Source organism: Centroberyx affinis, unplaced genomic scaffold (genome assembly GCF_046629955.1).
Source record: "Centroberyx affinis isolate AG114_WGS23_722 - 3 ecotype Tasmania unplaced genomic scaffold, CSIRO-AGI_Caff_v1 ptg005470l_1, whole genome shotgun sequence".
NCBI lineage: Eukaryota > Metazoa > Chordata > Actinopteri > Beryciformes > Berycidae > Centroberyx > Centroberyx affinis.
Window position 1 is genome coordinate 7,646 of NW_027282742.1, and position 27,327 is coordinate 34,972.

General features: G+C 42.6%; 1 protein-coding gene across 1 annotated transcript; it reads left to right on the forward strand.

Annotated features, from left to right (window-relative positions):
- Positions 1-40: 40 nt before the first annotated feature.
- Positions 41-26,174, forward strand: thop1 (thimet oligopeptidase 1). Its single transcript, XM_071546817.1, has 14 exons — positions 41-156; positions 2,594-2,800; positions 7,282-7,430; positions 10,622-10,729; positions 11,082-11,184; positions 13,253-13,410; positions 14,449-14,584; positions 16,974-17,116; positions 18,782-19,005; positions 22,379-22,580; positions 23,375-23,561; positions 24,269-24,397; positions 24,758-24,894; positions 25,634-26,174. Exons 1-14 carry the CDS (start codon positions 144-146, stop codon positions 25,790-25,792), a joined length of 2,055 nt encoding a protein of 684 aa, XP_071402918.1. The 5' UTR covers positions 41-143; the 3' UTR covers positions 25,793-26,174.
- The last annotated feature ends 1,153 nt before the right edge of the window (positions 26,175-27,327 follow it).

Sequence of the window (27,327 nt, forward strand, 5' to 3'; positions counted from 1 at the left end):
CGTCAATATGGGTTTTATTTTGGAAAATGATAACCGGAAGTTTTTTTTTTTTTATTCTAGCTGCCTTGACACGCCCGTAGAGCTGACTGACACCCAGCAGCAGACCACACGCACACTAACAAACGTGATTCATTTTCTGCAATATGGGACCGACAGGTATGTGCCGATGTGTTTAACTTATGTGACTATATCAGTATAATGTAAAGTAGTGAGCAGCGGCTGGACAAACTGTCCGGTCTCTGTCCCGGTGGAAACATTTTGTCTTTAGTCAATGAATCAGTCATCTAGCTAGTTAACGTGCTATTAGCTGCCTAAAGTTACTGTCACCAGAATATAATCTAATGTTAGCTGCATGCCGGTTCAGTGTATAAGAACAAAGCTAAACCGCCGTGTATGTTTTTGTTCGTTTCTCGGTAGTTCTGACTGATCCAACCCGTCTGCTGCTGAGTTTAGCATGTTAGCTCATTCTGCTAATTCACCGAGCTAACAGCGGAGCACGGCGGCTTCTGCCCTCACGGCGAGGCTGTGGTTCGGCTGCGGAGAGCAGGCTGGGCAGGGGATGGATTATCAATCGAGTTGGATTGGATTAGCTCACAACACCAATCTCTCTAGCCTCGATGCATTCTGGCTCATTTATATGGAGAGAAAACTACGTTGTCTTTATTCAGAAATCTGTGAATTCAGTGTTGAATTGCTTGTCGCCAAACGTACATATCATGTTAAACCACAACTCAAGACCTTTGATGAATCGTTATGGTCTGCTGATAAATTCGGCATACATCCGATCCACCAAACAGCTGCTATTTCAGCTACATTTCGTTTGTAATCGGTTCACACTGCTCGCTACCGTTCACCACGGTGTATTTTTGGTGAAAGAAGGTAGCGGGAATAGCAGGCGATCCAACTCTAAAAGCTGAAATTTGATTGAAATAAAGTGCTGCTTGGTAGATTATATGTATGCCGAAGTGAATGATGGCTCCTCGTGATTCAGTAAAGGTATTGAGTCGTATTTTATGGGGTTCGTACTCTCGCTGACAAGTAATGACTTAAAAAAAAGGCAGATTTTTAAAGGATGTCATGTTCCCTCCATGCAAGAGAACGGCAGATTACCTAGATCTTTCTGTCATCAGTTACAGGCTGAATATAGATGTTTGTTTCAGATCTGAAGCAGCCAGCGGAACCTGCTTCTGCCTTGTCTCCTCAGTCTGCTGCTGAACAAATAAACCACTTGATAATCTAAAGCAGTGGTTCCCAAACTGGGGTCTGGGGACTGCCTGGGGTCCTTGAGGAGGTTTCAGGGGATCCCCAGCAAAATGAGGAATAGTTTGATTTTAGTATCCCGTCACTGCTTCCCTCCTCACCTACAGTATAGACAGTTACATTATTCTGTACCAAGTTATATCTAAGAGGAAAAATGTTGATATGAGAAAGCTTGGGCATTTGTTTACACCACAGGCCTTCATGCTGAATAGCTGCTCACATCTGATTTTTTTTATTCAGGGTGACTGTTCATATCTATTCTGGGATGTAATGGGTTACATCCCAGAATAGATATGAACAGTCACATCCCATGCCAACATGAACTGACAGTAGTAAGCAAAAAGATGTCCCATCTGTTTTTATTCCAACACATTTTGGTTCCAGTTTGGACTGAATTGAGTCGTCAAGTCGTCTGTTTTCTTTCCATCACTGTTTCTCATTGTACTCCACGCCAATGCTGGCCGAAACAAAATTATGACAACTGTCTCAGGGGAATGATGTAACATTTACTCGTTGTCATGGCATTGTGCTTACAAATTTCAGTACAAGTTGCATGGCTGCAGATGGGAACGGAAAAAAAGTTGGGAAACTTTCAGCTGCAGTGTGAAAGAAGCCTAAATGATTTCAGATTTCTTCCTCAGTCTGACCAGCAGCCAAAAAACCCAAAGTATTCATTTTGTAACGATATGAAACAGAGAAAAGCAGAAAATCTTAGCATTTCTGAAGCTGTAACCATTCAATGTTTGGTATTTAGGGTATCGCCACTGATTTCTCGATTCGGTTCCATTTCCGATTTGATTCGATTCGATTCAGTATCGATTCGGTTAGGGATATTTCAGTTACAATATCAATTTTGCTTGGATATGAAAGAGATTCTCAGAGAACTAATGCTGTAGATTGTACAAGGAACCCTCTAACCTGGTGCATTATTAAAAATATTAATGTTTACATTAAGAATTGACCCCAAAGCAGTTACATTAATGTACTTTTTATTTAACATGACCAACACACTACAGCAGTCAACACAATATAATGCAAGTTGTGCAACTCTACAGACTCTACAGGCATATATTAGGCATATATTAAAAGATCGATCTCGGGATTTTATGAATCGTTATCGGATCATTCTAATGAAGATCGATTTGAATCGGAAAAACGCTTTTGTTAAAACCCAGCCCTATTGGTATTTATACTTAATAAATGACTAAAACGATTAATTGCTTATCAGAATTATAATTGATGAATTTTCTGTCGATGGACTTCGCGTCTCAGCAGTGTGAGTCTGACCTCTGACCTCTGACCCTGCGGGGCGGGGGGGGGCGGTGTGTTGCAGGTGAGGTGGTGTTCGGCGGCCCGGCGCCGGTCTGCACTGACAACCGTCTGCGGTGGGACCTGAACCCCCAGCAGATCCAGCAGCTGTCAGAGGAACTCATCACCAACACCAAGAAGGTGTACGACTCGGTGGGGGGGCTGGAGCTCGACGCCGTCACCTTCGAAAACACCCTGAAGGCCCTCGCCGACGTGGAGGTGGAGTACACAGGTCAGCCTCTCCTCTTCCTCCCTCCTCTTCCTCCCTCCTCTTCCTCTCCCCCTCTTTCTCTCTCCTCTGCCTCTCTCCTCTGCCTCCCTCCTCTTCCTCTGCCTCCCTCCTCTGCCTCCCTCCTCTTCCTCTGCCTCCCTCCTCTTCTTCTTCCTCTGCTTCCCTCCTCTTCCTCCCTCCTCTTCCTCTCCCCCTCTTCTTCTCTCCTTTCTCCCTCTTCTTCCTCCCTCCTTTTCCTCCCCCTCTTCCTCCCTCCTCTTCCTCTCCCCCTCTTCTTCCCTCCTCTTTCTCCCTCCTCTGCCTCCCTCATCTTCCTCTGCCTCCCTCCTCTTTCTCCCTCCTCTTCCTCTCCCCCTCTTCTTCCCTCCTCTTTCTCCCTCCTCTTCCTCTGCCTCCCTCCTCTTCCTCTCCCCCTCTTCCTCTCCTCCTCTTCCTCTGCTGCTGGAGTCAGAACAGTGTTCCACTTTGACAGCTGTGGCTGGTCCAAGACCGATACTGATACTGTTGTGTTGAAGCTGCTGATAGCTGATATTTTGTGCTGATATTAATATCAGAATCATATCATATATATTCAACAGAGGTGAGACCAAGTCAACTTTGCTCGAGTCCCAAGTCAGTCTCAAGTCTTGAGGCACAAGTGTCAAGTCAAGTCCCAAGTCTAAATGTAGATTACCAAGTCAAGTCAGAACAAATCAAGAGTCCAGTATCAATTTAATATCTTAAAGAAAACTAAATATCTAGGACTTTTCAGTGCAATATGGTTTTAATAGGATAAAAACTTGGTAAGAGCATCATGAGTTTGATTTCTATAATCAGTTTCAACTTCAATAAATTCAATCATTCCATACAAATTCAGAAAACAGAATTTAAATTCAGTCGTCTGCTGGAACAAATCTCATCACTTTCAATCTAAGTCATTTACACAAACACAAGATCTCAAGTCAAGACTTTAGAAACCTTTTCAAGTCATCAGAGTACAAGTCAGAGTCAAGTCCCAAGTCACCAGAACCCAAGTCAAGTCAAGTCTTCTCTTCTTGCATCAAGTCAAGACTCAAGCATTTCAAACTGGGACTTGAGTCTGACTCGAGTCCAAGTCATGTGACTCGAGTCCCCAAGCAGAGGTGGGCTAAACAAATGATTCCAAGTATTCACATTTTCCTCCAGAGTTTTCTTCTTGTCAGGGTGGAAAAGCCTCTGAAACATTTCGAGCATCAAGGGACACGAAAACTCTCCACTGAAACCCCCCCCACCCCCCACCCCCCACCCCCCACCCCCGACTCTATATAAAGGTCTGACAGGTTAATGTTGCCTCATTTGTCAGCAAACAATACACACATTGTAGCACATGTACACCATTTACTTCACTAGCAGCCGCTGGAAGGTTCAGTATAGTGTAAATGGTGTTAAGTGACATTCTGCATTGAAATACAGAACGTATTGTTCCAGCAGCCTGCCAGCTTTTCACTAACCAAACCAAATCCAGTATGGAGAGAAATCTGATGCTAAGGCCTAAACCTCACAAGGACTGATGATGAAAACTATGCGTGTTTTGATCGCCATAAACGGCTCTTCTGATTGGTCAGGCGATCTCCGTAAGGCCGTCACCCCTGCTCCACCCGTTCAGATAGAGACTTGCACATTTGTAAATCTTTTCTGTGAATTAAAATGTGTGACAAAGTCCTCAGGTGTTTTTGCCACGATAATAAAAGCTTTATACTGACAGAAATAATGAGACGGGCAACGAGAGGCGACGCGTTTTCTTGATTATCATTGTTTCTGTCCTCCAGATGTTCTTGTGTTTCGAACGCTTTGTCAGAGCGTTAACTCTGTGTGAGTCCGGGGTGAATCGCAGTCCAGAACATCACAGTCAGGTCTCCCTAGCTTCACCTAGCGCTCCTCTCCTCTCCGCTCCTCTGCTGCCATTGTGAGCGGAGAGGGAAAGGTCTGAGTTGGCAGGAACGAGGTATGTGACGGTACAGCAGGTCAGCAGTTTGTACAGAAAGAGCCGCTGAACCAGCCGGTGCTCCTACAATAGAGCGGAGGCTTTGTTTTGCAGCGCAGCGGAGCGCAGGCTGAAAGCACCTGCATGCTGTGAGCTGCGGGTCAGAGCTGTGGGTCAGAGCTGTGGGTCAGAGCTGTGGGTCGGAGCTGTGGGTCAGAGCTGTGGGTCAGAGCTGTAGGTCAGAGCTGTGGGTCGGAGCTGTAGGTCGGAGCTGTGGGTCAGAGCTGTAGGTCAGAGCTGTGGGTCGGAGCTGTAGGTCGGAGCTGTGGGTCAGAGCTGTGGGTCAGAGCTGTAGGTCAGAGCTGTAGGTCAGAGCTGTGGGTCAGAGCTGTAGGTCAGAGCTGTAGGTCGGAGCTGTAGGTCGGAGCTGTGGGTCAGAGCTGTGGGTCGGAGCTGTGGGTCGGAGCTGTGGGTCGGAGCTGTGGGTCAGAGCTGCGGGTCGGAGCTGTGGGTCGGAGCTGTGGGTCAGAGCTGTGGGTCAGAGCTGTGGGTCAGAGCTGTGGGTCAGAGCTGTGGGTCAGAGCTGTGGGTCAGAGCTGTAGGTCAGAGCTGTGGGTCAGAGCTGTGGGTCGGAGCTGTGGGTCGGAGCTGTAGGTCAGAGCTGTGGGTCGGAGCTGTGGGTCGGAGCTGTGGGTCAGAGCTGTAGGTCAGAGCTGTGGGTCAGAGCTGTGGGTCAGAGCTGTGGGTCAGAGCTGCAGGTCAGAGCTGCAGGTCAGAGCTGTAGGTCAGAGCTTCAGCGACTCGCCTCTCATAGCAGCTCTGCTTTCATTTCTGGTGACTCCAGCTCTCATCAGGTTAAAAGTGACGGCCCTTTGTCACAGCTGCATGACTAAACGACAAGTGAAAACTAGCTTAGCATGTAACGGGTTGCATGCTTGTAGAGCTGAACAGTTAATAGAAAAACATGTATGTGATTTCGCAATAGCTGCGACCACATACACAAACATTTCCCGTTACAGGCCACTCCCACTACCACACCCCCTTTTTGCCAATTGGCATGAAGAAGATAATCAGCTGTCCTTTGGCTCATGACCAACCTTTCCACAAAATCTTGTGCAAGTCTGTGAATCCATTTGGAAGTTATGCGCCTTTTTGCGATAGGCCACTCCCATTGCCACGCCCCCTTTTGGCCAATTGGCATGAACACAAACACACACCTTCACACACACACACACACACACTTGACCTCCATGCCAAATTTCAGCCTCCTAGGGCGAAAACTGTGGCCGCCAAAGGGTGGGGACATTTTTGTGAACCGACCGACCGACAGAGCGAGCGAGATTTCTTCTGACTTGACTTGCTGTTCTACATTTAGACTTTTTGCAATCAAATTTTTATTGATTTTGATATCAATTATCAGAATCAGCAATACATCAAAGAAAAGAAAGTAAGGGAAAAGAAAAACACAACAATAATCAAAACAAAACAAAACCATCCCCACCGCGGATCCCCTCCCTCCCGTCCTCCCCACCCACCCACCCGAAAAAAACGTTCTGCCACTGATTCCTTGGCCCCGTGCATACGGGCTCCAGATATACTGTATCAAGATCTGTTAAAAGCCAAGCTTGAAAAGAAAGAGTATGGGGAGGTTTCCAGCGGGTAGCAACCAGTTTTTTTGCTGTTGTCAACCCAGCTAAAAAAGCTCTTTGGGCAGTGTCATGTTCAAGCTAGATAAGTTGTTTAAGAAAAATATAAAAGGCGAGTTGGGCACAGTATTCTCAAAAATCTTGGAAAGATTAGAAACAATCATTCGCCAGAATCTGGCCACTGGAGGACACTCCCAAAACATGTAAATAAAACATGTAAATAAGTCCCCGTCGCCTCTATGGGACACAGAGTGCAAGTTGAATCAGTAGTCACTTTCATTATACAAAGCTTCCTGGGAGTCAAGTACACTCTATGAATAAAATAATATATAATATACATATATATAATATAATAAAAATATATAATGTAATAAAATACATTTAGACTTGAGACTTGACATTAATGACTTGGGACTTGACTTGACTTGGGACTTGACTTGGTAATCTATATTTAGACTTGGGACTTGACTTGAGACTTGACTTGGTAATCTATATTTAGACTTGGGACTTGACTTGGGACTTGACTTGGGACTTGACTTGGTAATCTATATTTAGACTTGGGACTTGACTTGAGACTTGTGCATCGAAACTTGAGACTGACTTGGGACTCAAGCAAAGTTGACTTGGTCTCACCTCTGATAACAAGTTTGTGAATCCGGCCCCAGATACCAGCAGCTTCTATTAGAACTATTGAAGTTTCCATTTAATTTGATGGCAGAATTAAGTTGACATGTATAGAATCACAATCAAGATTTTCTCCACCCATAGAGGAGCATGGAATCATTCAGTTCAAGCAAAAACATGAAATTCATCAAACTGAATGTGATTTTGCAGTGACGTCTCTCTCTCTCTCTCTCTCTCTCTCTCTCTCTCTCCCCCTCTCTCCCCCTCAGTCCAGAGGAACATGCTGGACTTCCCGCAGCACGTCTCTCCCAGTAAGGAGGTTCGGACAGCGAGCACCGAGGCCGACAAGAGGCTGTCAGAGTTCGACGTGGAGATGAGCATGAGGGAGGACGTTTACCAGAGGATCATCGCTCTGGAGGTGAACTGAGGAGATGGATAGATGGATAGATACAGGGTTCCTACGCAGGTCTGGAAAGTCTGGAAAAGTATTAAAAATGAATTTGATCATTTCCAGGTCTTCAATAGTTTGGGAATTTGAAAAAATGTCCGGAAAAGTATGGAAAATGTTGCGGTTCAGGTCCGATACACACATGATTCTAGCTTTTATGTTGTTGTAGAGCCACTTTGAGTCCACAGGTTTTGTTGATGTGCAGAATAATGTTCAGATAGAGGGACGCTCTTATTACCCAGCCGTTGTCAGCATGCATTATATCAAATACCCACCAAAATCAAATCCGGTCAAGAACATAGGGTCTGGGAAAAATATGGAATTTTAAAATGGAAACCGTGTAGGAACCCTGCCAATCATCTCACATATTCTGATATTTGTCGCTGTGAAGAACAATCTTCATCTATACAGTGATGTGACCTAGTTAGCAGGGGCAAGATGTCTATCTGCGTAAATCATATTGAACACCAGACAAAATCTTCAAAACAAATCAAGGTCTGGAAAAAGTATGGAATTTTGTAATTGAAAATGTGTAGGAACCCGATAGATAGATAGATAGATAGATAGATAGATAGATGGGTGGATAGGTAGGTAGGTCGGTAGGGAGGAAGGTACCACCCTTCCTCCCTAAATCCATCTAACCTCAGTTTACCCAACATTTTATTTACTCTGCCTGTCAACCACATTTTCTTTATTTTTTACTATTTTCCACATTTTAGAATAACAGTAAAGACTCAAAACTATGAAATAACACAAATGGAATTATGCAGCGACCAAAAAAGTGTTAAACAAATCAAAACTATCTTATATTTTAGATTATTTGCCTTGATGGAAAGGCAAAGGCTTTGGAAAGAAATTCATACATAGGATCAACTTCACTATTTTGTCTAAGAAACTCATTTCAAGCATTTAAGCAGAAGACTGTAGATCAGAATGCTTTAAGAGAATGAAACACAGAACAGTCAGTCAGGAGTCAGGCTGGTGACTGGCGGTGTTGATACAGTGGAGAAGAAGACTGGCATAAATCTTTATGGTGGAAATGAATAGTAAGTAGTAGAATCAAACTGATGCAAGTTAAATGAAGATGTGTTTTTTTAAGGCGGGGAAACAAATTAATATTTCCTGCATGTTCTTTAATCTACATCGATCAAAGAAATATGCAGGCTTGTTGTTGAGTTTTTGACACTGATGAGGATTTGCTCGTCCAGCAGGAGTAACGTGTTTCTGCCACTAGGTGGAGCCAGTTAATTTGGTTAGAAATTAACAAAATTGACCAGACATTTTGACTGCAGAGTGATATTAGACTCGAAATGATTAGCAGAAAGAGGATTGTTGAGGCAGTTTTCCTATCAGTGTTGGATTATGGGGATGTAATTTACAGAAATGCTGCTCTTTCCACTCTTAAACCCCTAGACACGGTTTATCATTCTGCCCTCAGATTTATTACTGGTGATAGCTATGGTACTCACCATTGTATCCTGTATGATAAGGTGGGTTGATCTTCTCTGGCAGAGAGGCGTAATAAACATTGGTATTTGTTTATATATAAAGCCCTCGTTGGAAAGCTTCCACCTTACATTTCAATGATGCTGGACTGGAACCTTGGACCCTATCAAACTCGCTCAAATGACTTCTCTGACTCTACTAACCTATGGACAATTTAAAACCATGATCACAAACCTCCCTGCCTCAATGTGTAACTGTTTTAATTGATTTTCTTTATTCTCATCTATGTCTTGTCCTATTTATTTTAAACTTTTAACTTGTTTGTAACTCAACATCATTGTAAATGAGGGCAACCTCAATGGTTATTCGAGTTTAAATAAAGGTTTGAAATGAAATGAAATGAAACAGCGGTCTGATCAGCCAATCAGAATTGAGCATTCAAAAGGCCATGCAGTAATATTTATTTATTATCTGTTTGTGTCTGTAAAGAGGAAGGAGAGGAATCATTTAGATTCAGCTGACCTCCTGTCCTACGTCGGTGTGTTGCAGGACTTCTTCATTCATTCATTCAACCTTTATTTATACTCGAGAGATTCATTGAGGGAGACCCTCATTTACAATGATTTTGAGTCAAATTACATAAACAAAGAAAAAGAAAACAACAGCAAGGAGATAAACCAACAGGGAAAAGGCAATACCACAATTAACTAATAAAAAGCCATTAAAATGTACCGATTAGGGAAGAAAAATAGATTAAGATAATCAAAATAAAATAATTTTTAGGGGTTGAACCTGTGACCTTTAGGTTACATGATGCCCAAATTGATTAAAATAATTTAAAATGTAAAATAAAATACAGTTATGTAAAGCAATTGCAAGTAGAGGTTGGGAGGTTTAAGATCAAGTTTGTAAAATGACCAAAAGGTATGAGTGTATTGATTTTGAGGAGGTGCTGTAATTTGTTCCAGAAATCAGGTGCACTAAAATTAAAAGCAGTCTTTCCATGTTCAGACCCGGCTCGTGGAACATGAAGCAAGAGCCGGTCAGTAGAGCGGGTCAGATAGAGCCCATCTGAGCAACAAAGTAATTCTGAAAGGTAATATGGTAGTTTTCCAATAAGGGCTTTATAGATAAAAAGATACCAGTGAGTATCACGTCTCTCTTGAAGAGAAGAACACCCGACCCTATCATATAAAATACAATGATGTGTACCATAAGCATCACCAGTAATAAATGTCAAGGCAGAGTGATAGACAGAGTCCAAAGGTTTAAGAGTGGAAGAGGATACGTGTCTGTAAATCACGTCACCATAGTCCAAGACTGACATGAAAACTGCCTCAACAACTCTTTTTCTGCAGAATGTGGGAAAAATGGTTTTATTTCTGTAGAAATAGCCAACAGAAATTTGAAAGTGAGTTTTTCATCAATCCAGATGCCGAGATATTTATATTCTGTTACCGTCTCAATCATAAGTCCATTTGAAGTAGAAATATTAAGGTCATCATAGTCTATAGCTCTGGCTCTTGAAAATAGCATGAACTTTGTTTTATCAACATTCAGTGCAAGTCTTAGGTCTTGAAGAGCTCCTTGCAGAAGGTTAAAGGAGCGCTGTAAGTCCTCGACTGCTGGATGCACAGTGTCAGCGACACTGTGCGTGACTTCACTGTGCCGCATGTTCATGTCATTCTCATAATCCGTGTTATTTCTCGCTGCAGAAGAAGATCGACGCCGACAGCCTCACCGCAGAGTCCAAGAGGTACATGGAGCGACTGATCAAACTGGGCAAGAGGAACGGCCTCCACCTGCCCAAAGAGACTCAAGAGGTGACGCTGCTTCCTCTCGCTTTAACATCTGAAGAGTGCTGTTCATAAGACCTTTGTATTCATTTTGGGGAAAGAAAAGTTCCCCAAATGTGACATCTTGAAATTCATCATAGAGTATTTCCAAAATACAGAAGATCCAAGCAGTAAAAGTGCTTGTAGCATTCAGTCAACCAGTGGCTCAAGTTCTCTACTGTCCTTTGAAAAAGTACGATCTCTTGTTTTAATGTTGTGCTGTCAATCATTTAGTCAGAGAAACTGGAACTTCAGATGGTGAAGATCTGACTCTGTATCTCTGCATCACATATCAGCGTCTCACTCCTCTCACTCCTCTCACTCTTCTCTCTGCTGACAGGAGATCAAGACGATTAAGAAGAAGCTGAGCAACCTTTGCATCGACTTCAACAAATATCTGAACGAAGACACCACCAGTCTGTCCTTCAGCCGGGAGGAGCTGGGTGAGTTCTACTTACCTGCAGTACATTAAAGCAACACTCTGCTTAGTTTAACATGGGAAACCAGAATATAAACTACTCACCAAGATCGGATGCAGCGTGTTGGGCAGTGATCCATACTGATCCATACTGATTTATACTGATCTATACTGATCTATACTGATTTATACTGATTTATACTGATCTATACTGATCTATACTGATCCATACTGATCCATACTGATCTATACTGATCTATACTGATCTATACTGATTTATACTGATTTATACTGATCTATACTGATCTATACTGATCTATACTGATCCATACTGATCTATACTGATCTATACTGATCCATACTGATCTATAGGTAAGTTCCATACAAATAAATAATAAAATAATAATATTTATTTCACAATGACCCGCTCGCTGTACATTATCCCGCTTATTACACGGCTACTTACTAAACAAATCAATAATTTGACACAAAATATTGATTTAAAAATGATTTTACTGATTTAAAAAATGATTTTATTGCTTCCGCTACAAAAAACAGTCCGTTAGATTCTGCGGTTGGAACTGCGTCCATAGCAACGTAAACTCTATAGCCTTCTTAAGATTAGCCTATTTAGCGTTATAATTCATGTTAAACCGAACATTTCCATCGATGGAGAAGAGAGACAAGGTGAATGGGACTTCTTTGGGAATATTGATGTTGACGTTTTTGTCCTCATTCATCTCTACATTTCCTTCTTGCCGGGGCTTTGCAGTTGACACACCTGGAAACACAATTGTTACTAATGTTACAACTGGTAACAATATTACTATTATCACTACCGCTTATCGCTAGGAGAGGAGCTCACCAGATCTGCTGCCGTTGTTAAATTTAAATTAACCGTTAAATTTATCGGACTTCTTTCTGCAGATTGATATGATTGGACGTGGTCCTCCAGAGTCTATGATCAGAACTGCGTCCATAGCAACGGTCTGTAGAATGCCGTAATTGACCAATCAGAATCGAGTATTCAACAAAGCCGTGTAATAGTGATCTCTAGCGCCCCCCAGAGGGCAGCGGGGTGGTGGTGGTGGTGGTGGTGGTGGTGGTGGTGGGGGGGGGGGGTTCAGGGATGAATTTCCTTGCCGTTTTAGAGCTGCAGGTAATCTTTGCTCCATGAATCAAAACCTTTCATCAGACTCGAACTCCTGCACACTCACATTTATTTTTTTTTAACAAAATCACTTTTCTTCAAATGATTTTAAAGTTCTAAAAAGTTTACGACAAGAAAAACTTGATGATGATATGAATCAAGTTCAATAACTTTATTTGTCCCCGGTGGGGCAATTGGTTATGCAGCAGTGGGACGCATACATTTAGCACACATAAAACACAGGGCACAGAAATACAACACTAGACCAACAGACATAAATACACAGTAAAAAATACTCACTCAGTTAAAAAGATACAACATAATTCAAATAACTACCTTTTCCTCCTAGAGTTTAGGAGGGAGATGGCAGAGGGTATAAAGGAGTGTTTGTATCTGTTGGTTTTAGCTCGTGAAAGTCTGAGGAGGAACCAGACGGCAGAAACTGAAACTGTTGATGTAAAGGATGGGAACAATCAGACAGGATGGATTCTGCTTTCTTATATAACTGTTTGTTGTAAAGATCCTGCAGAGTTTCCTGTGCAGTGCCAGTTATTTTGCGACAGACATTAGCCACCTTATTGAGTACATTTTTGTGTTTTACCTTGAGAGATTGATACCAGCAGATAAAGGAGAAAGTGAGCACAGACTCAATAAAAGATTGATAAAACATTGTCATCAGTTTAATCGCAATTTAAATTGCAATTACAATATTCTATCAAATAATCACAATTACATTTTCTATCAGTATCTTTCTGCCCGACCACCAGCTGAAAACTCCTAAAGCTTTAACTGTGGCTGGTTAGTCAGTCTCCTCTCCAGGTGACCAGCCGTCACTGGGCGTCCTGTTCTGATTGGCTTCTTGATTCCTTCCCTGGTTGCCGTGCGTCACGTGACTGTCTGTCTGTCTGTCTGTCTGTCTGTCTGTCTGTCTGTCTGTCTCCAGGCGGTCTCCCTGAAGACTTCCTGAGCTCCCTGGAGCCGGACGAAGACAAGCTGAAGGTCACCCTGAAGTATCCTCACTACTTCCCCACCATGAAGAAATGCTTCGTCCCAGAAACCCGCAAGAAGCTGGAGGAGGCCTTCAACTCCCGCTGCAAAGAGGTGAGGAAACCAGATCGAACCAACACAGGTTTAAATCACAGGTTACACAGCTGATCCTGTTAAGTTAAGTTTATTTTATTTGACATGGACATCACAGTAGCATTAGAATTGTTAAATACATTTATACACAAGGACCAGATGTACTGTGTTTACCTGTCCACAGGAGGCTTTTTTTTTTTCAAAGTTAAAATAGAAAAAAGAAAAGAAAAGAAAGAAAAAAAAAAGGACATAAAATACACCCACAAATACATACACAAATACACAAAATACAGGTGTGTCTACAGAAGTATTAGGTGTGAGAACAGTGTTGTTTCTCTTTTAGCCGTGGTTTAATACCTCTATTAAAAACATCCAGACTGATTTACGATGCGTGCAACAGTCACATGAGCTTCACTTTCTTTATTGCCAAAATTTACAAGCAGCCCACAGTGTCAGGGATTTGATCATATAAACACTGAAAACAGATAAAAAGAGAGAAGGAAGACAGACTGTGGGTGAGACAGTGAGACTCGGCACAGTGTCTCTGTGTCGTAGCAGAAGATCAAAGTATTGATGAAGTATCGCAGCAGCAGATAGCAGATTTCCCTCCAAATCCACCCTGGTGGCACACAATGTAAAATGCAGTGTGGGTAAAGACTTTTGGAAATTAAGTTTAATGAAATTTTAAAGTATGTTGTTAAGTTTATAGTTTTTGTAAACTTGAAAATTAAATTTACAGAAGTAATTTGGAAAAATATGATAAAAGCGTCTTTGAGTACTACATAAATAAAATGTATTAGTACTATTATAATTATTATAATTATTATTATTATTATTATTATTAATAATTAAAATTAAAATTGAGTCTAGGCTAAAATGCAGCTGGTCTGGAGCTGGTGAGTCTGAAACAAAACCGATGTTCAGTGTCACAGCGTTTGTAAAGTTTACTTTACATTACACCGCAGTAGCACAGGCATGAGAAGTTGGTATGAAGTTATGGAAAAGTTTTGGATGTAGTTGTGAATAAACGTGTCAGTAACCGGAGTCCTGTGGCTGCAGGAGAACTCGTCCATCCTGAAGGAGCTGGTGCAGCTGCGGGCGCAGAAGAGCGCGCTGCTGGGCTTCGGCACGCACGCCGACTTCGTCCTGGAGATGAACATGGCCAAGTCCGGCAGGAAGGTGGCCGGCTTCCTGGGTGGGTGCTCCGGACCGGATCGCATCACGGACCCCGTCGTCCAGCGGGGTCAGAGAGACGAGCGCAGAGCAAACAGAGACAGAGAGACAGAGAGGCTCTGAGCGGCAGGTGTAGCGTGACGTCGGGGCGGAAACCGTCACAGCGGGCCGTTTTCCACCTGATCTAGTCAGACGGTATTCTGTAGAGGTTCATGAAAACACATTTTCAAGTTCAATAACTTTATCTGTCCCCGGTGGGGCAATTGGTTATGCAGCAGTGGGACGCATACATTTAGCACACATAAAACACAGGGCACATAAATACAGCAAGACCAAAGACATAAATACACAATAAAAATAAAAATAAAAATACGCAGTTAATTAAAAGATACATGTTATGCAGACAACTACCTTTTCCTCCTAGAGTTTAGGAGGGAGATGGCAGAGGGTATAAAGGAGTGTTTGTATCTGTTGGTTTTAGCTGGTGGAAGTCTGAGGAGGAACCAGACGGCAGAAACTGAAACTGTTGATGTAAAGGATGGGAAAAATCAGACAGGATGGATTCTGCTTTCTTATATAACTGTTTGTTGTAAAGATCCTGCAGAGTTTCCTGTGCAGTGCCAGTTATTTTGCTACAGATGTTAACCACCTTATTGAGCACATTTTTGTGTTTTACCTTGAGAGATTGATACCAGCAGATAAAGGAGAAAGTGAGCACAGACTTTTAACTAGAAGGGCAGTCGGAGAGCGCAGACCTCCGCCAAGGTTCGTGCTGTTATTACTTGTTCGTGAGTCGGATCCGGATCCGCTCCAAAATGTAATGGGTTCTTCCTTGGCCCATTCTGCACCCTTCCACCAAGTTGAAAATGAAAATCGGGCCAGTAGTTTTTCCGTAATCCTGCTAACAGACAAACAAACAAACAAACAAACAAACAGCACCGAAAACATAACCTCCTTGGTGGAGGTAATTACTAAAAAAAATCAATAGATAAAGTTCCATGTAGTTATCATTGGAAGCATGAAAATGGTTAATAAATATACATGACTCGCACACTGGCTTTGCAATCAATTAGCGCTCTGATTGCGGTTATAAAAGCCAGTTTCAGTATGTTTCAGTTTATCATGAGAAAAAAAGAGAAGATGATCATTTTTATCAGCTGCTGGAGTGGTAGAGAGCTACAGTCCGCCGCACACGGCTGCCACCGCTCCCGTATATTTATCTTACAGCGTATAGATCTTAAACCATGAGTTCACGATCACCAACGGTCAATTTATCATTTCAGTAACTCGCATCTTAAACATTTGTTTTATCATGGTCAACATAGGAAGTTGCAGCAGTAAGTGAACAAGGAGGAGCAAGAGGTTTATCTGCCGTTCTGACTCGTCTCTGCTGCCCACTGACACACAGGTGGACAAGCTGTTAAATATGTAAAGCTTAATTAACAACAACATCGGTTTTGATTGGCTGTCTCCCGGCCTACAGCTGGGGATAACACATGGCTCCGTCACGGTATTCACAGCTGTGGTAAATTTTGTTAAATTTAATTTTTAGATTTTGCGCGCCGCTATTCTGTTACTGAGTTTTATGAATGAGCCGCAGAGTGTGATGAGCTGATTACTCCAGCTGCACAGTGAGCTTCATCATACTATAAAGCAAGGAATCTCTGTCTGTCTGTGTGTCCTTCGCCTATCTCGAGAACCGTTCGTCCGATCTACTTCACACTTGGCGGGTGTATTGCTGGGGACCCAAGGACGCGCAATGTCGGATTTGGTGCGATTTGGACACGTGACACGTTCAATATTAATAAACTTTGAATAAACAAGCGAACCGCGTTCTGTGCAGCAGCGGGGCTCAAAGCGAGCGACTGGATGCACAGTGTGGAGTGTGAAGTTGTTTGGATGAGCGGTTCTCCAGAAAGCTGCGAGCAGCAACACCAGAGGCCGAGCAGCCGGCCCGTTCCGAACGGGCATGTTGTGAACGGGCACTGACCTAGTCTGGATTTAAACAGCCACAGATTTTGCTGTTTTGACTCTATACTGTTATCTCTTTCAAAATCAGCTGATACAGTGACTGAGGTAGAATTACAAACTGCTTCAGACGAACAACACTGAAGTAACTGTTCAAACAAATTGCTACTTATATTACACCTTCCCCCCATTTGACAAAGATATTACATGAACATCGCCACACTTGATATCATATTTTCAACTACTTTAGTGTGGTGCGATGTGGAAGGGTCGGTTGTTAAGACTATTGAAATGCATCCAGAAGTCAGGCAGAGTAAGATGCAGATTCTTCTTTAGGTGATTAGAAAACACTTACATGAGCCGTCTGTGTTTTTATAATTCAGAGAAAACTCCTCTCTCCTGACTCTTCTCTCTCTCTCTCTCTGCTGCTCTCTCTCTTCCAGAGGATCTGTCTCGGAAGCTGAAGCCGCTGGGCGATGAAGAGCGGGCGGTCATCCTCAAACTGAAGGAGAAGGAATGTCAGAAGAGAAGTTTGCCTTTCAACGGCGAGCTTCACGCCTGGGACACCCGCTACTTCATGACCCAGGTGAGACTTTTAGTCCTGGGACACCCGCTACTTCATGACCCAGGTGAGACTTTTAGTCCTGGGACACCCGCTACTTCATGACCCAGGTGAGACTTTTAGTCCTGGGACACCCGCCACTTCATGACCCAGGTGAGACTTTTAGTCCTGGGACACCCGTTACTTCATGACCCAGGTGAGACTTTTAGTCCTGGGACACCCGCTACTTCATGACCCAGGTGAGACTTTTAGTCCTGGGACACCCGCCACTTCATGACCCAGGTGAGACTTTTAGTCCTGGGACACCCGCTACTTTATGACCCAGGTGAGACTTTTAGTCCAGGTAGGTGTGGGCAATATGGCAAAAATATCATATCACGTTTTTTTTCAGGCAGGATCACGATCCACGATTCTTTTTCATGTTGGTTTTTGAGACTATTTTGCAAGTTACTGAACAGTACAACCAGACTAATTTCCCTATTTTAAAAAATATAGCATTACAAGGTAACAAAACCTAAAAGAAAAAAGAATAACAGACCATTTAGGCCAAAGTACCTTTTCAAACAGATTTTAATCAAGTGTGCAATTCTGCAAAGTATGAACATTCAACAAGAATTTTGACATGGTTTAGACTTGTATTCAAGTACAATCAGAGACTTTTGTATAACTCCCAAAATGAACATTTGTTTCAAAAGGTAGACACCAACACTCAAGTAAAGTGCACTCTTGCTACATAACATTAAAAAATCTAACATAGTAGGAATTGTAACAGTCAGGTAGCTTATTAGACACAGATCAAAAAATATTTGCGGCTCGGTATCTCGTACCGCGGATCAACTATTTTGAGCTTTTGACAATTTTGAGGTCTTGTGAAACCCTCATTTTCCACGTTTTTTATGGGAATCATATCCTTGGCCAGGTAAAATGTCACTGCATCAGTTACCTCTTTCCAGCGCTTACTTGTCCTGTCATACAGTGAGTGAGTGTCTTTCTCACACGCCTTCGTTAGAGTTGTTTGTCTTGGCCTCGTAGCCTCTGGCTGTGTGGTTGTAGCTGATGCGCTCACTTGGGATCCCCTCTCTGTTTGACTGTCAGCAGACTCTTTCGGGTGCTTTCTTTTGAGTGAGGTGGTTAAAAAGGTTTGTTGTGTTGCCATCCGACGTGCGAACCTTATCTTTGCAATATTTGCAAATAACTGTTGTTTGCGCCGTGTCGGTTTTGGAAAATCCAAACCAGTTCCGTATTACCGATGTTGAATTCTTTTTAGGGGCCAGCTCCTCCGTGTTGTCATCCATGCCGCTACGTTGCCAAATAAAAAGGGGGAGGGGAAGAAATCCAAGGCACTACCTACTGTTTGCTATTATTGATTTATTGGTGTGTCTCTAGGGAAGGTGTGAAACGGACTAGCAAATAGTGTGATTTAAGATTTGGCTGAGAAAACAACTTTGGATGCGTTTAAGAGACATAGAACTGCAACTGATAGAATGAAGAACGATAGATAGATAGAACGATCTCTCTGTAGATCGCAGAGACATTTTAATCGTTCACGATCTAATATCATCATATCTCAAACCCCTAAGTCCTGGACCTTCCTCCTCTTCCTCTTCCACTTCTTCCTCCCTCTCACTTGCTCTCTTCTTTGCTTCCTCCTCCTCTTCCTCCTCTTCCACCCCCCCCCCCACCCCCCAGGTGGAGGAGACGCAGTACGCTGTGGACCAGAACCAGCTGAAGGAGTATTTCCCGATGGAGGTGGTGACTCAGGGTCTGCTGGACATCTACCAGGAGCTGCTGGGTCTGTCCTTCCAGCTGGTGGAGGGCGCCGCCGTCTGGCACCCCGACGTCACGCTGTACTGCGTCAAGGACCGCACCTCCGGTCAGGTGGTGGGCCAGTTCTACCTGGACCTGTTCCCCAGGTGAGGGCCGGTGGGCGGGGCCACGCAGGAGGATTAGATAATTTAGACTATTAATCTGAAAAAAGAAAAATCGACAATCACAAAACGAATTACTTTGATTTTCAAATTAGTTGATATCGTGCAGCCCGAACTTCAGCCGACAAAAACACTATCAGTGTTATCATATCACCAGTGTTTCTCAAACTGGGCTCCAGGAATCTCCAGGGGTCATTGAGATGTTCAGAGGGTCTCCAGCCAAATGAGGAATAGTTTAGTTTCAGTATAATTTAATTCACTAATTAGACAATTATAAGAATGACTCTTGTAGTCCTGGGTTTAGCTCTCTCCACATACAGTTCAGACAGTTTTGCAGTTCAATTAAATGCTAAACAACTAACATGGGTCACGAGGATAAAATCGAATTATAAAGAGTCTACATGAAAATGTTTGAGAACAGCTGTTTAACATATCCTGCTAATTCCAGTCAGGCATTTATTTTGTAGGTTTGCCTTTTACTCATTGCTTTATTGACTGTCAAGCACTTTGTCACTGTTTGGAAAAGTGCCATACAATTAAAGTTCAAAGAATATTTAGACATTACTAACTAACAGACAATTCTCCAGTGTTCCTCCATGAGAGAGAGAGAGAGAGAGAGAGAAAGAGACACCTCCACCCCTCACGAACGGGGCGTCAGATGAGCTGTTCAGCGCGATCAGACAGCAGTAAAAACGTAACAAAATAGAAAGGAATCCCTCCAAAAAACGAAAAGGGACAGAAATGACTGACCTTCTCAGCAGTGAAGCAGCAGCAGCATTTCCACTGCTGGTGAAACGGCATGAAGAGGCTCAGGTCCTCTCTCTACATGTCCGTCCCTTTACTCCACCTTTTAATTGTTTAGAGTTTGTTATTAGACAACGTTATAGTTTAGTAGAATTTATTGTTACCTGGTGTTGGTTCATTTAAATATTTATTGTTGAAAGTTACCAAATTAAAGTGCTAAAAATGGCAATGGCAATCCCTGACTTTGATATTGATATAGATTATATCGCATTTTCAAATATAGCCCTTTATCATGATGCACTAAATGCTCAATGTTGTGGTCTCCTCACAGTGATGGTCTGCTGGTGACAAACTGTATGTAGAACTAATTTATATATACTGTATAAGTAGTGACACTAAGTCTTGCTGTATTCATGTATGTGGTGGAATATTCGCAAGCTGGATGTGGGCCGTCTGGGTCAAAAAGTCCAGGGCCATTTTCTTGTCCCAGTCTGTCCTTGATCAGACGCCAGCAAAAAAAGCTGAATATCTATATAGATATAAATATCCATATCATCTAAATATCCAAGCTCTCAATAGGCACTTTGCTGATGCTGGGCATTTATTTGAAAAGGATTACACAGGGCCCCCTCTCATTAATATTAATAACGATTGTGTATGTACCATGAACCATGTCTCTCAGTTTACCTTTCAGCCGTTCTCTCCTAGTGATGTATTTGAAGCATTACAAGCCATTGACACCAGGAGTTCAACAGGAGAGGATAAATTGGATCCTTTTTTTCTAAGAGTGTCCGCTCCATTTATTACAGAGCAATTAACACATATATTTAATCTTTCTATCACAACAGGAATATTTCCTAGTGTTTGGAAGTCAGCCCATGTAACTCCATTACATAAAGGAGGTGATAGAAATGATCTAGATAATTACAGACCAATCTCCAAATTATCTTGTCTAGCAAAAATCCTGGAATCTTTGGTAAATAACCAACTCAAGGCATTTCTTTCAAGTCACTCTGTATTAAGTACGCACCAATCTGGATTTAGAGCTAACCACAGCACTATTTCCGCTATTACATTAGTTACAAATAATATAGTTTCCGCTCTAGACAATAAGAAACATTGTGCTGCCCTTTTTATAGATCTGTCAAAAGCATTTGATACAGTTGATCATCCTTTGCTCTTACAAAGGTTATGCAGTATTGGCTTTGATGGAAAGGCTTGTGATTGGTTTCGGAGTTATTTGTTTGAGAGACTTCAGTGTGTAAAGTCGGGAAGTGTCCAGTCTGAGTTCTTGCCAGTAACAAAAGGTGTTCCGCAAGGTTCAATTTTGGGTCCTGTCCTCTTCACCATTTATATAAATGATATTGTCTCTTCATTGAGTGGCTGTCAAGTCCATCTTTATGCTGATGACACCATTGTATATTGTATTGCTGATTCTGTACAACTAGCCATTGAGAACCTGCAACTTTCCTTTAATGCTCTACAAGATGCTCTTATCAATCTTAAACTGGTACTTAATGCAAATAAAACAAAATTCATGCTGTTTACTAGAGCCAGAAATATTGATCACAATTGTATGCATATATCCACTGCGAATGGATCTAACATTGAGAGAGTTACTGAATATAAATATCTTGGCATCTGGCTTGATGAGAAATTTACTTTTAAATACCATATAGACAATCTTGTTAGCAAACTGCGTCAAAAAATTGGCTTCTTTTACAGAAACAGAACCAGCTTCCCTATGATTAGCAGAAAGAGGATTGTTGAGGCAGTTTTCCTATCAGTGTTGGATTATGGGGATGTAATTTACAGAAATGCTGCTATTTCCACTCTTAAACCCCTAGACATGGTTTATCATTCTGCCCTCAGATTTATTACTGGTGATAGCTATGGTACTCACCATTGTATCCTGTATGATAAGGTGGGTTGGTCTTCTCTGGCAGAGAGGCGTAATAAACATTGGTATTTGTTTATATATAAAGCCCTCGTTGGAAAGCTACCACCCTACATTTCAATGATGCTGGACTGGAACCTTGGACCCTATCAAACTCGCTCAAATGACTTCTCTGACTCTACTAACCTATGGACAATTTAAAACCATGATCACAAACCTCCCTGCCTCAATGTGTAACTGTTTTAATTGATTTTCTTTATTCTCATCTATGTCTTGTCCTATTTATTTAAAACTTTGAACTTGTTTGTAACTCGACATCATTGTAAATGAGGGCAACCTCAATGGTTATTCGAGTTTAAATAAAGGTTTGAAATGAAATGAAATCTATATAGATATTTAGACACTTGGGAGACTATTTATCCATTCCTGACCAGAAGTATGTTGGGAAACAACCATCATTTTGTAAGGTTCAGGGTGAGTTTAGTATTGGTCACTGTGGGGAAAAAAGATGTCAACCAGCATGCTAGGTGGTAGATCTCTGGAACCGAGAGAGGAAATCCCTTTCATAATGTAAAAGTTATGGTCGGGTGGAGGTCCCGGAAAATCTCCCTTATTTTCAAAGCCCAATGTTGACAGGTATGCTGCAGAGTCTCTGTACATGTCTCACCTCTGAACAACAGGCTTCAGACTCTCTACATGTCTCTTGTCCCTGTGCAGAGAGGGGAAGTACGGCCACGCCGCCTGCTTCGGCCTGCAGCCCGGCTGTCTGCTGTGTGACGGCTCGCGCCAGATGTCGGTGGCGGCCATGGTGGCCAACTTCAGCAAGCCGACGGCCGACGCCCCGTCGCTCCTGCAGCACGACGAGGTGGAAACCTACTTCCACGAGTTCGGACACGTCATGCACCAGCTCTGCGCCCAGGTCAGCCGATCGCCCCGGCCGCCGGTCTAGTTACTGTTCCGTTTTGGAAAAATATATCTGTAATGTGATACTCCGACCCAATATAGTGCCGGCTGTATTGTGTTAGTATTTTCTAATAATAGAGAGGTAACGCACACCAAAAAATCTTTTTGTAGAGAGGTGCTGATCAAAAAGTGTCGCACACTCCAGCTCCGTAGAAAATACTCTCATAGAAAATACTCTTTAATTGATAACGATAACACTTTTTCTTCTGTTTTCTTCAGTATTTTATAATAAATCACTTTGCTTCTGTGTAAGTAAGTAATGTGCTATAAGCTGTTTGTGAGGCTGCTGATCAATTAGGGAGACAGAGAGCTGAGACTGAACTGATCGTCAATGAATAAACTGATCAATAAGTAGGTCTGTCTGTCACTGTGGGACTGGACATGATGTCATCAGGGAGGACGATGGATGGCTGTTAGTTTGTTCATCATGTGATCTCAGACTGAGCTGATCACATTTTGATGAAACTTGGGGGAAGGATGCATCTCACCACTAATCTCCCTGATCGGGCCAAACAGAGAAACAGACAGTGTGACTAACTAACTAATGAACAAACAAACTAACGGACAGAGACTGATCCATAGTCCCCCCTTTGGTGGGGGACAACAACCGACATGCTGTATTTGTTCCTGATTGGCTGTGAGGACGACTGCATCATTCCTGGGGGGACGAGATGTTTCCTGTCACCTGGTTTTCAGTGCAGTGTGTGTGTGTGTGTGTGTGTGTGTGTGTGTGTGTGTGTGTGTGTCCAGGCGGACTACGCCATGTTCAGCGGGACTCACGTGGAGCGGGACTTCGTGGAGGCTCCGTCCCAGATGCTGGAGAACTGGGTGTGGGAGAAGGAGCCGCTGCAGAGGATGTCCCGCCACTACAAGACAGGAAGTCCCATCCCCGACGAGCTGCTGGACAAACTCATCAAGTCCCGCCTCGCCAACACCGGTGAGGAGCAGGACTGCAGTACTGCGACTACTGTCAGTACTGCAGTACTGCACCTACTGTCAGTACTGCAGTACCATACTGGTCCTAGTATGATACAGTATTGTTCTATAGTACAAATTAGGGCTGTGCAAAAACATCGATACAGCTGAGTATTGCAATATTTTTTTCCATGATACTGTATCGATTTTCCAGCCCCTCGTATCGATACATAAAAAAATTATTCATGTTTTAAACGGATTTAAAATGTCCTTAAATTTCCCTCAAATACCTTTTGAATTAAATAGTTTGTCCGCTGAGTTATAAATATAATGTGATGTACATATTAGACTACCCAGGTGGTACACAGCAAGTTGTATTTTCAGCTCTTATTTTTAAATTTTCAGTAAATTATGTAGAGTATTGCAAGGTATCGCAATGTATCGTGATATAATCGTATCGTGACCCGTGTATCGTGATACGTATCGTATGGTGAGGTCCTTGCCAATACCCAGCCTTAATACAAATGTAAAAAAGACTTATTTTAAAGACTTATTATTAAAGACTTATTTTCCAATTTACTCATTCATTTACTCACTCTTTTGAGTTTCATCTATTTTGAGTTTCTGAATGATTCACAAAATGCAAAATGTGGATTTGGCTGGGCTAATTAATTTAAAAAAATAATAGATACAATCTCCCCCCCCCCTCCCCCTCCTCCTTTCCTCCAGGTCTGTTCAACCTGAGGCAGATCGTCCTGGCCAAGGTGGACCAGGCTCTCCACACCAAGTCCGGCCTGGACCCGGCTGAGGAGTACGCCCGCCTCTGCCAGGAGATCCTGGGGGTTCCTGCCTCACCAGGTCACTCACACACACACACACACACACACACACACACACACACACACAGACAGTAGTAGCAGTAGCATTAGTAGTAGTAGGAGCAGTAGTGGTGGTAGAAGGTGTAGTAGCAGTAGTAGTGATAGTCATTGCAACAGTAGTTGCAGTATTATTTGTAATAGTGGTAAATGTAGTAGTATTATATACTGCAGTAGTAGTAGCAGTAATAGCAGTAGTAGTTTCCATCAAAATAACTCTCCTACACACTTTGTTAGGACAAAACTTCTCATCCCGTCTCTGCCACCTGTTCTCACCTCTCTGCTCCTGGTGTCATGCTCTGACCTCTGACCTCTGACCTCTGACCTTTCCGTCGCCCTGCAGGAACCAACATGCCCGCGACCTTCAGCCACTTGGCCGGCGGCTACGATGCCCAGTATTACGGCTACCTGTGGAGCGAGGTGTTCTCCATGGACATGTTCTACGCTCGCTTCAAACAGGAGGGCATCATGAACCCCAAGGTCAGATGAGATCAACATTAAGAGGATACAGCAAAGAGAATGGAATTTAAATAAAAATAGAAGAATTCAGGGTTCCTACACAGGTCTGGAAAGTCTGGAAAAATATTAAAAATGAATTTGATCATTTCCAGGTCTTGAATAGTTTGGGAATTTGAAAAAATGTCTGGAAAAGTATGGAAAATGTTGCGGTTCAGGTCCGATACACACATCATTCTAGCTTTTATGTTTGTTGTAGAGCCACTTTGAGTCCACAGGTTTTGTTGATGTGCAGAATAATGTTCAGATAGAGGGACGCTCTTATTACCCAGCCGCTGTCAGCATGCATTATATCAAATACCCACCAAAATCAAATCCGGTCAAGAACATAGGGTCTGGGAAAAATATGGAATTTTAAAATGGAAAGCGTGTAGGAACCCTGCCAATCATCTCACATATTCTGATATTTGTCGCTGTGAAGAACAATCTTCATCTATACAGTGATATGACCTAGTTAGCAGGGGCAAGATGTCTATCTGTGTAAATCATATTGAACACCAGACAAAATCTTCAAAACAAATCAAGGTCTGGAAAAAGTTTGGAATTTTGTAATTGAAAATGTGTAGGAACCCTGAGAATTAGAGGATATTAATAGAGGGTAATAAAGTAATTATTAGAGTGTATTAAATGCAACAATTACATCTCTAGAATATAATACGTAAGAATGTTTCAGTGGATGTTAAAATGTGTTTTGGTCCTGCAGGTCGGTCTGGACTACAGGAAGTTCATCCTGCGGCCCGGCGGCTCTGAAGACGCCTCTGAGATGCTCAGGAAGTTCCTCGGGCGCGAGCCGAAGCAGGAAGCGTTCCTCCTGAGTAAAGGACTGACGGTGGAGCAGGAGGCCACGCCCTGCCCGTGTTGACCAATCAGGTCGGCCGGCAGGAACGCGCCCCCCCGCACAGAATCCACCAACCGCTGGGCTCGACGGGAACAAAGGACTGAGGTTTTCTAGAAAAAAATAAAACGGTAACCCAAGATGGAAAAAATGATCAATAAATAAAATAATTTCAAGTGACCCCCCCCCCCTCCTCCACCTGTTGTAGAGTTTGAAGCTGCTGCAGATTCTAACATCATTAAGAATTGAATCAAACCGGTTTGTCAGCATTTGTTGGCTTACAAATAATGTTTTTTTTAAGATGTTGAGCTAAAGGTAAAAGTGAAATGTTACTAACAGCTTACTGCTGTTGTCACATGAAAACCACATATCTCCAAAAAGTAATTTCTTTAATGAATAATAAACAGAATGCCTCTTTTCTCAATGAGATCCATGTATTTTTGAAATTACACAATGAGGTTTTCAATGGGTTTAAATGGTTATCAAACTCTCTCAACACATAAATAACCACAGAATCCTTTAATTCATGTAAAGAAAAACACAAAACTGCAGTGATGAATATGTAATGATAAATATGTCCTATAGCAGCCAATCAGAGCGGAGCGGTAACAGACTCAGAGACAAAATAACAAGAAGCAGATTGTGCTGTGATGGATTTTAATCTGCTTTATTCAAGGTAAACTCCCCTAAAACTCTGTAACTCTGTTAAAACAGCTGGTGATGTTCTTCTCATCTCTGGCTCCATCCAGTTTGTTGTGTTTTTCTTCTTGGGTGGATAACCGGCCAATCGTAGACGAGGTGATGTCACCTTTGGGCTGGGCGATATGGTTGAAATCAGTATCATGATAATCATAAGGATGTTTCTCGATATCAATATATCACGATAGGTTCACTTATGCAAAATCACGTTAAATAATCAAATTAATGTTCATCTCATTGTACCGAATGGTGATGTTAGGTGTGATGTCAAACAAAACTGAAATATTCAAATAATATTCCTACCATACCTCATTTTATGAAGAGTTTTTAAGTAAAATTTTCTTGTCATCATCAATTAAGACAGCAGAAATGTGTCACGATATCAAAATATCTTCATATCATCACGATATGATTCCACTGAAAGACGATAAACGATAATATTGAATTATCGCCCAGCCCTACGTCTCCTCCAGATGCTTCCAGCAGCTCCAGTGGAGTCTGATATGAGAAAATGTTTCAGGATGTAAAACCTCATCGGTAAACGTTCAGGTTTTGGTGTCAGTCCCTCAGGATCAAAGAGCGAGGGCTTCTTCTTTCTAGAGCCCCATTTTGCACCGAGAGACGTTCAACAATCATACAGGAGAGACCCATCAGAGAAGAGGAGAGAGACCAGTTTCTCCACCGCAGGAGCAGGAGAGAGACCAGAATGCACTGCAGCAGAGAGACAGACTGGGTTTGAGTGAAGAGGAGCGACACGCTGCATTGTCCAGCCGCTGACGAAGCGAGAGCAAACCACTTGGAGCTAAATGACGTCACCACCTTTTGAGTGACAAGGTGACGCCCCCCTCCCCCCCCCTCTCAGG

Excerpts from the sequence above, each read along its gene's own strand:
- thop1 (XM_071546817.1), top strand. Across the intron at positions 11,185-13,252 it reads CTTCAGCCGGGAGGAGCTGG|GCGGTCTCCCTGAAGACTTC; the intron begins GTGAGTTCTACT and ends GTCTGTCTCCAG. Across the intron at positions 24,895-25,633 it reads AGGGCATCATGAACCCCAAG|GTCGGTCTGGACTACAGGAA; the intron begins GTCAGATGAGAT and ends TTGGTCCTGCAG.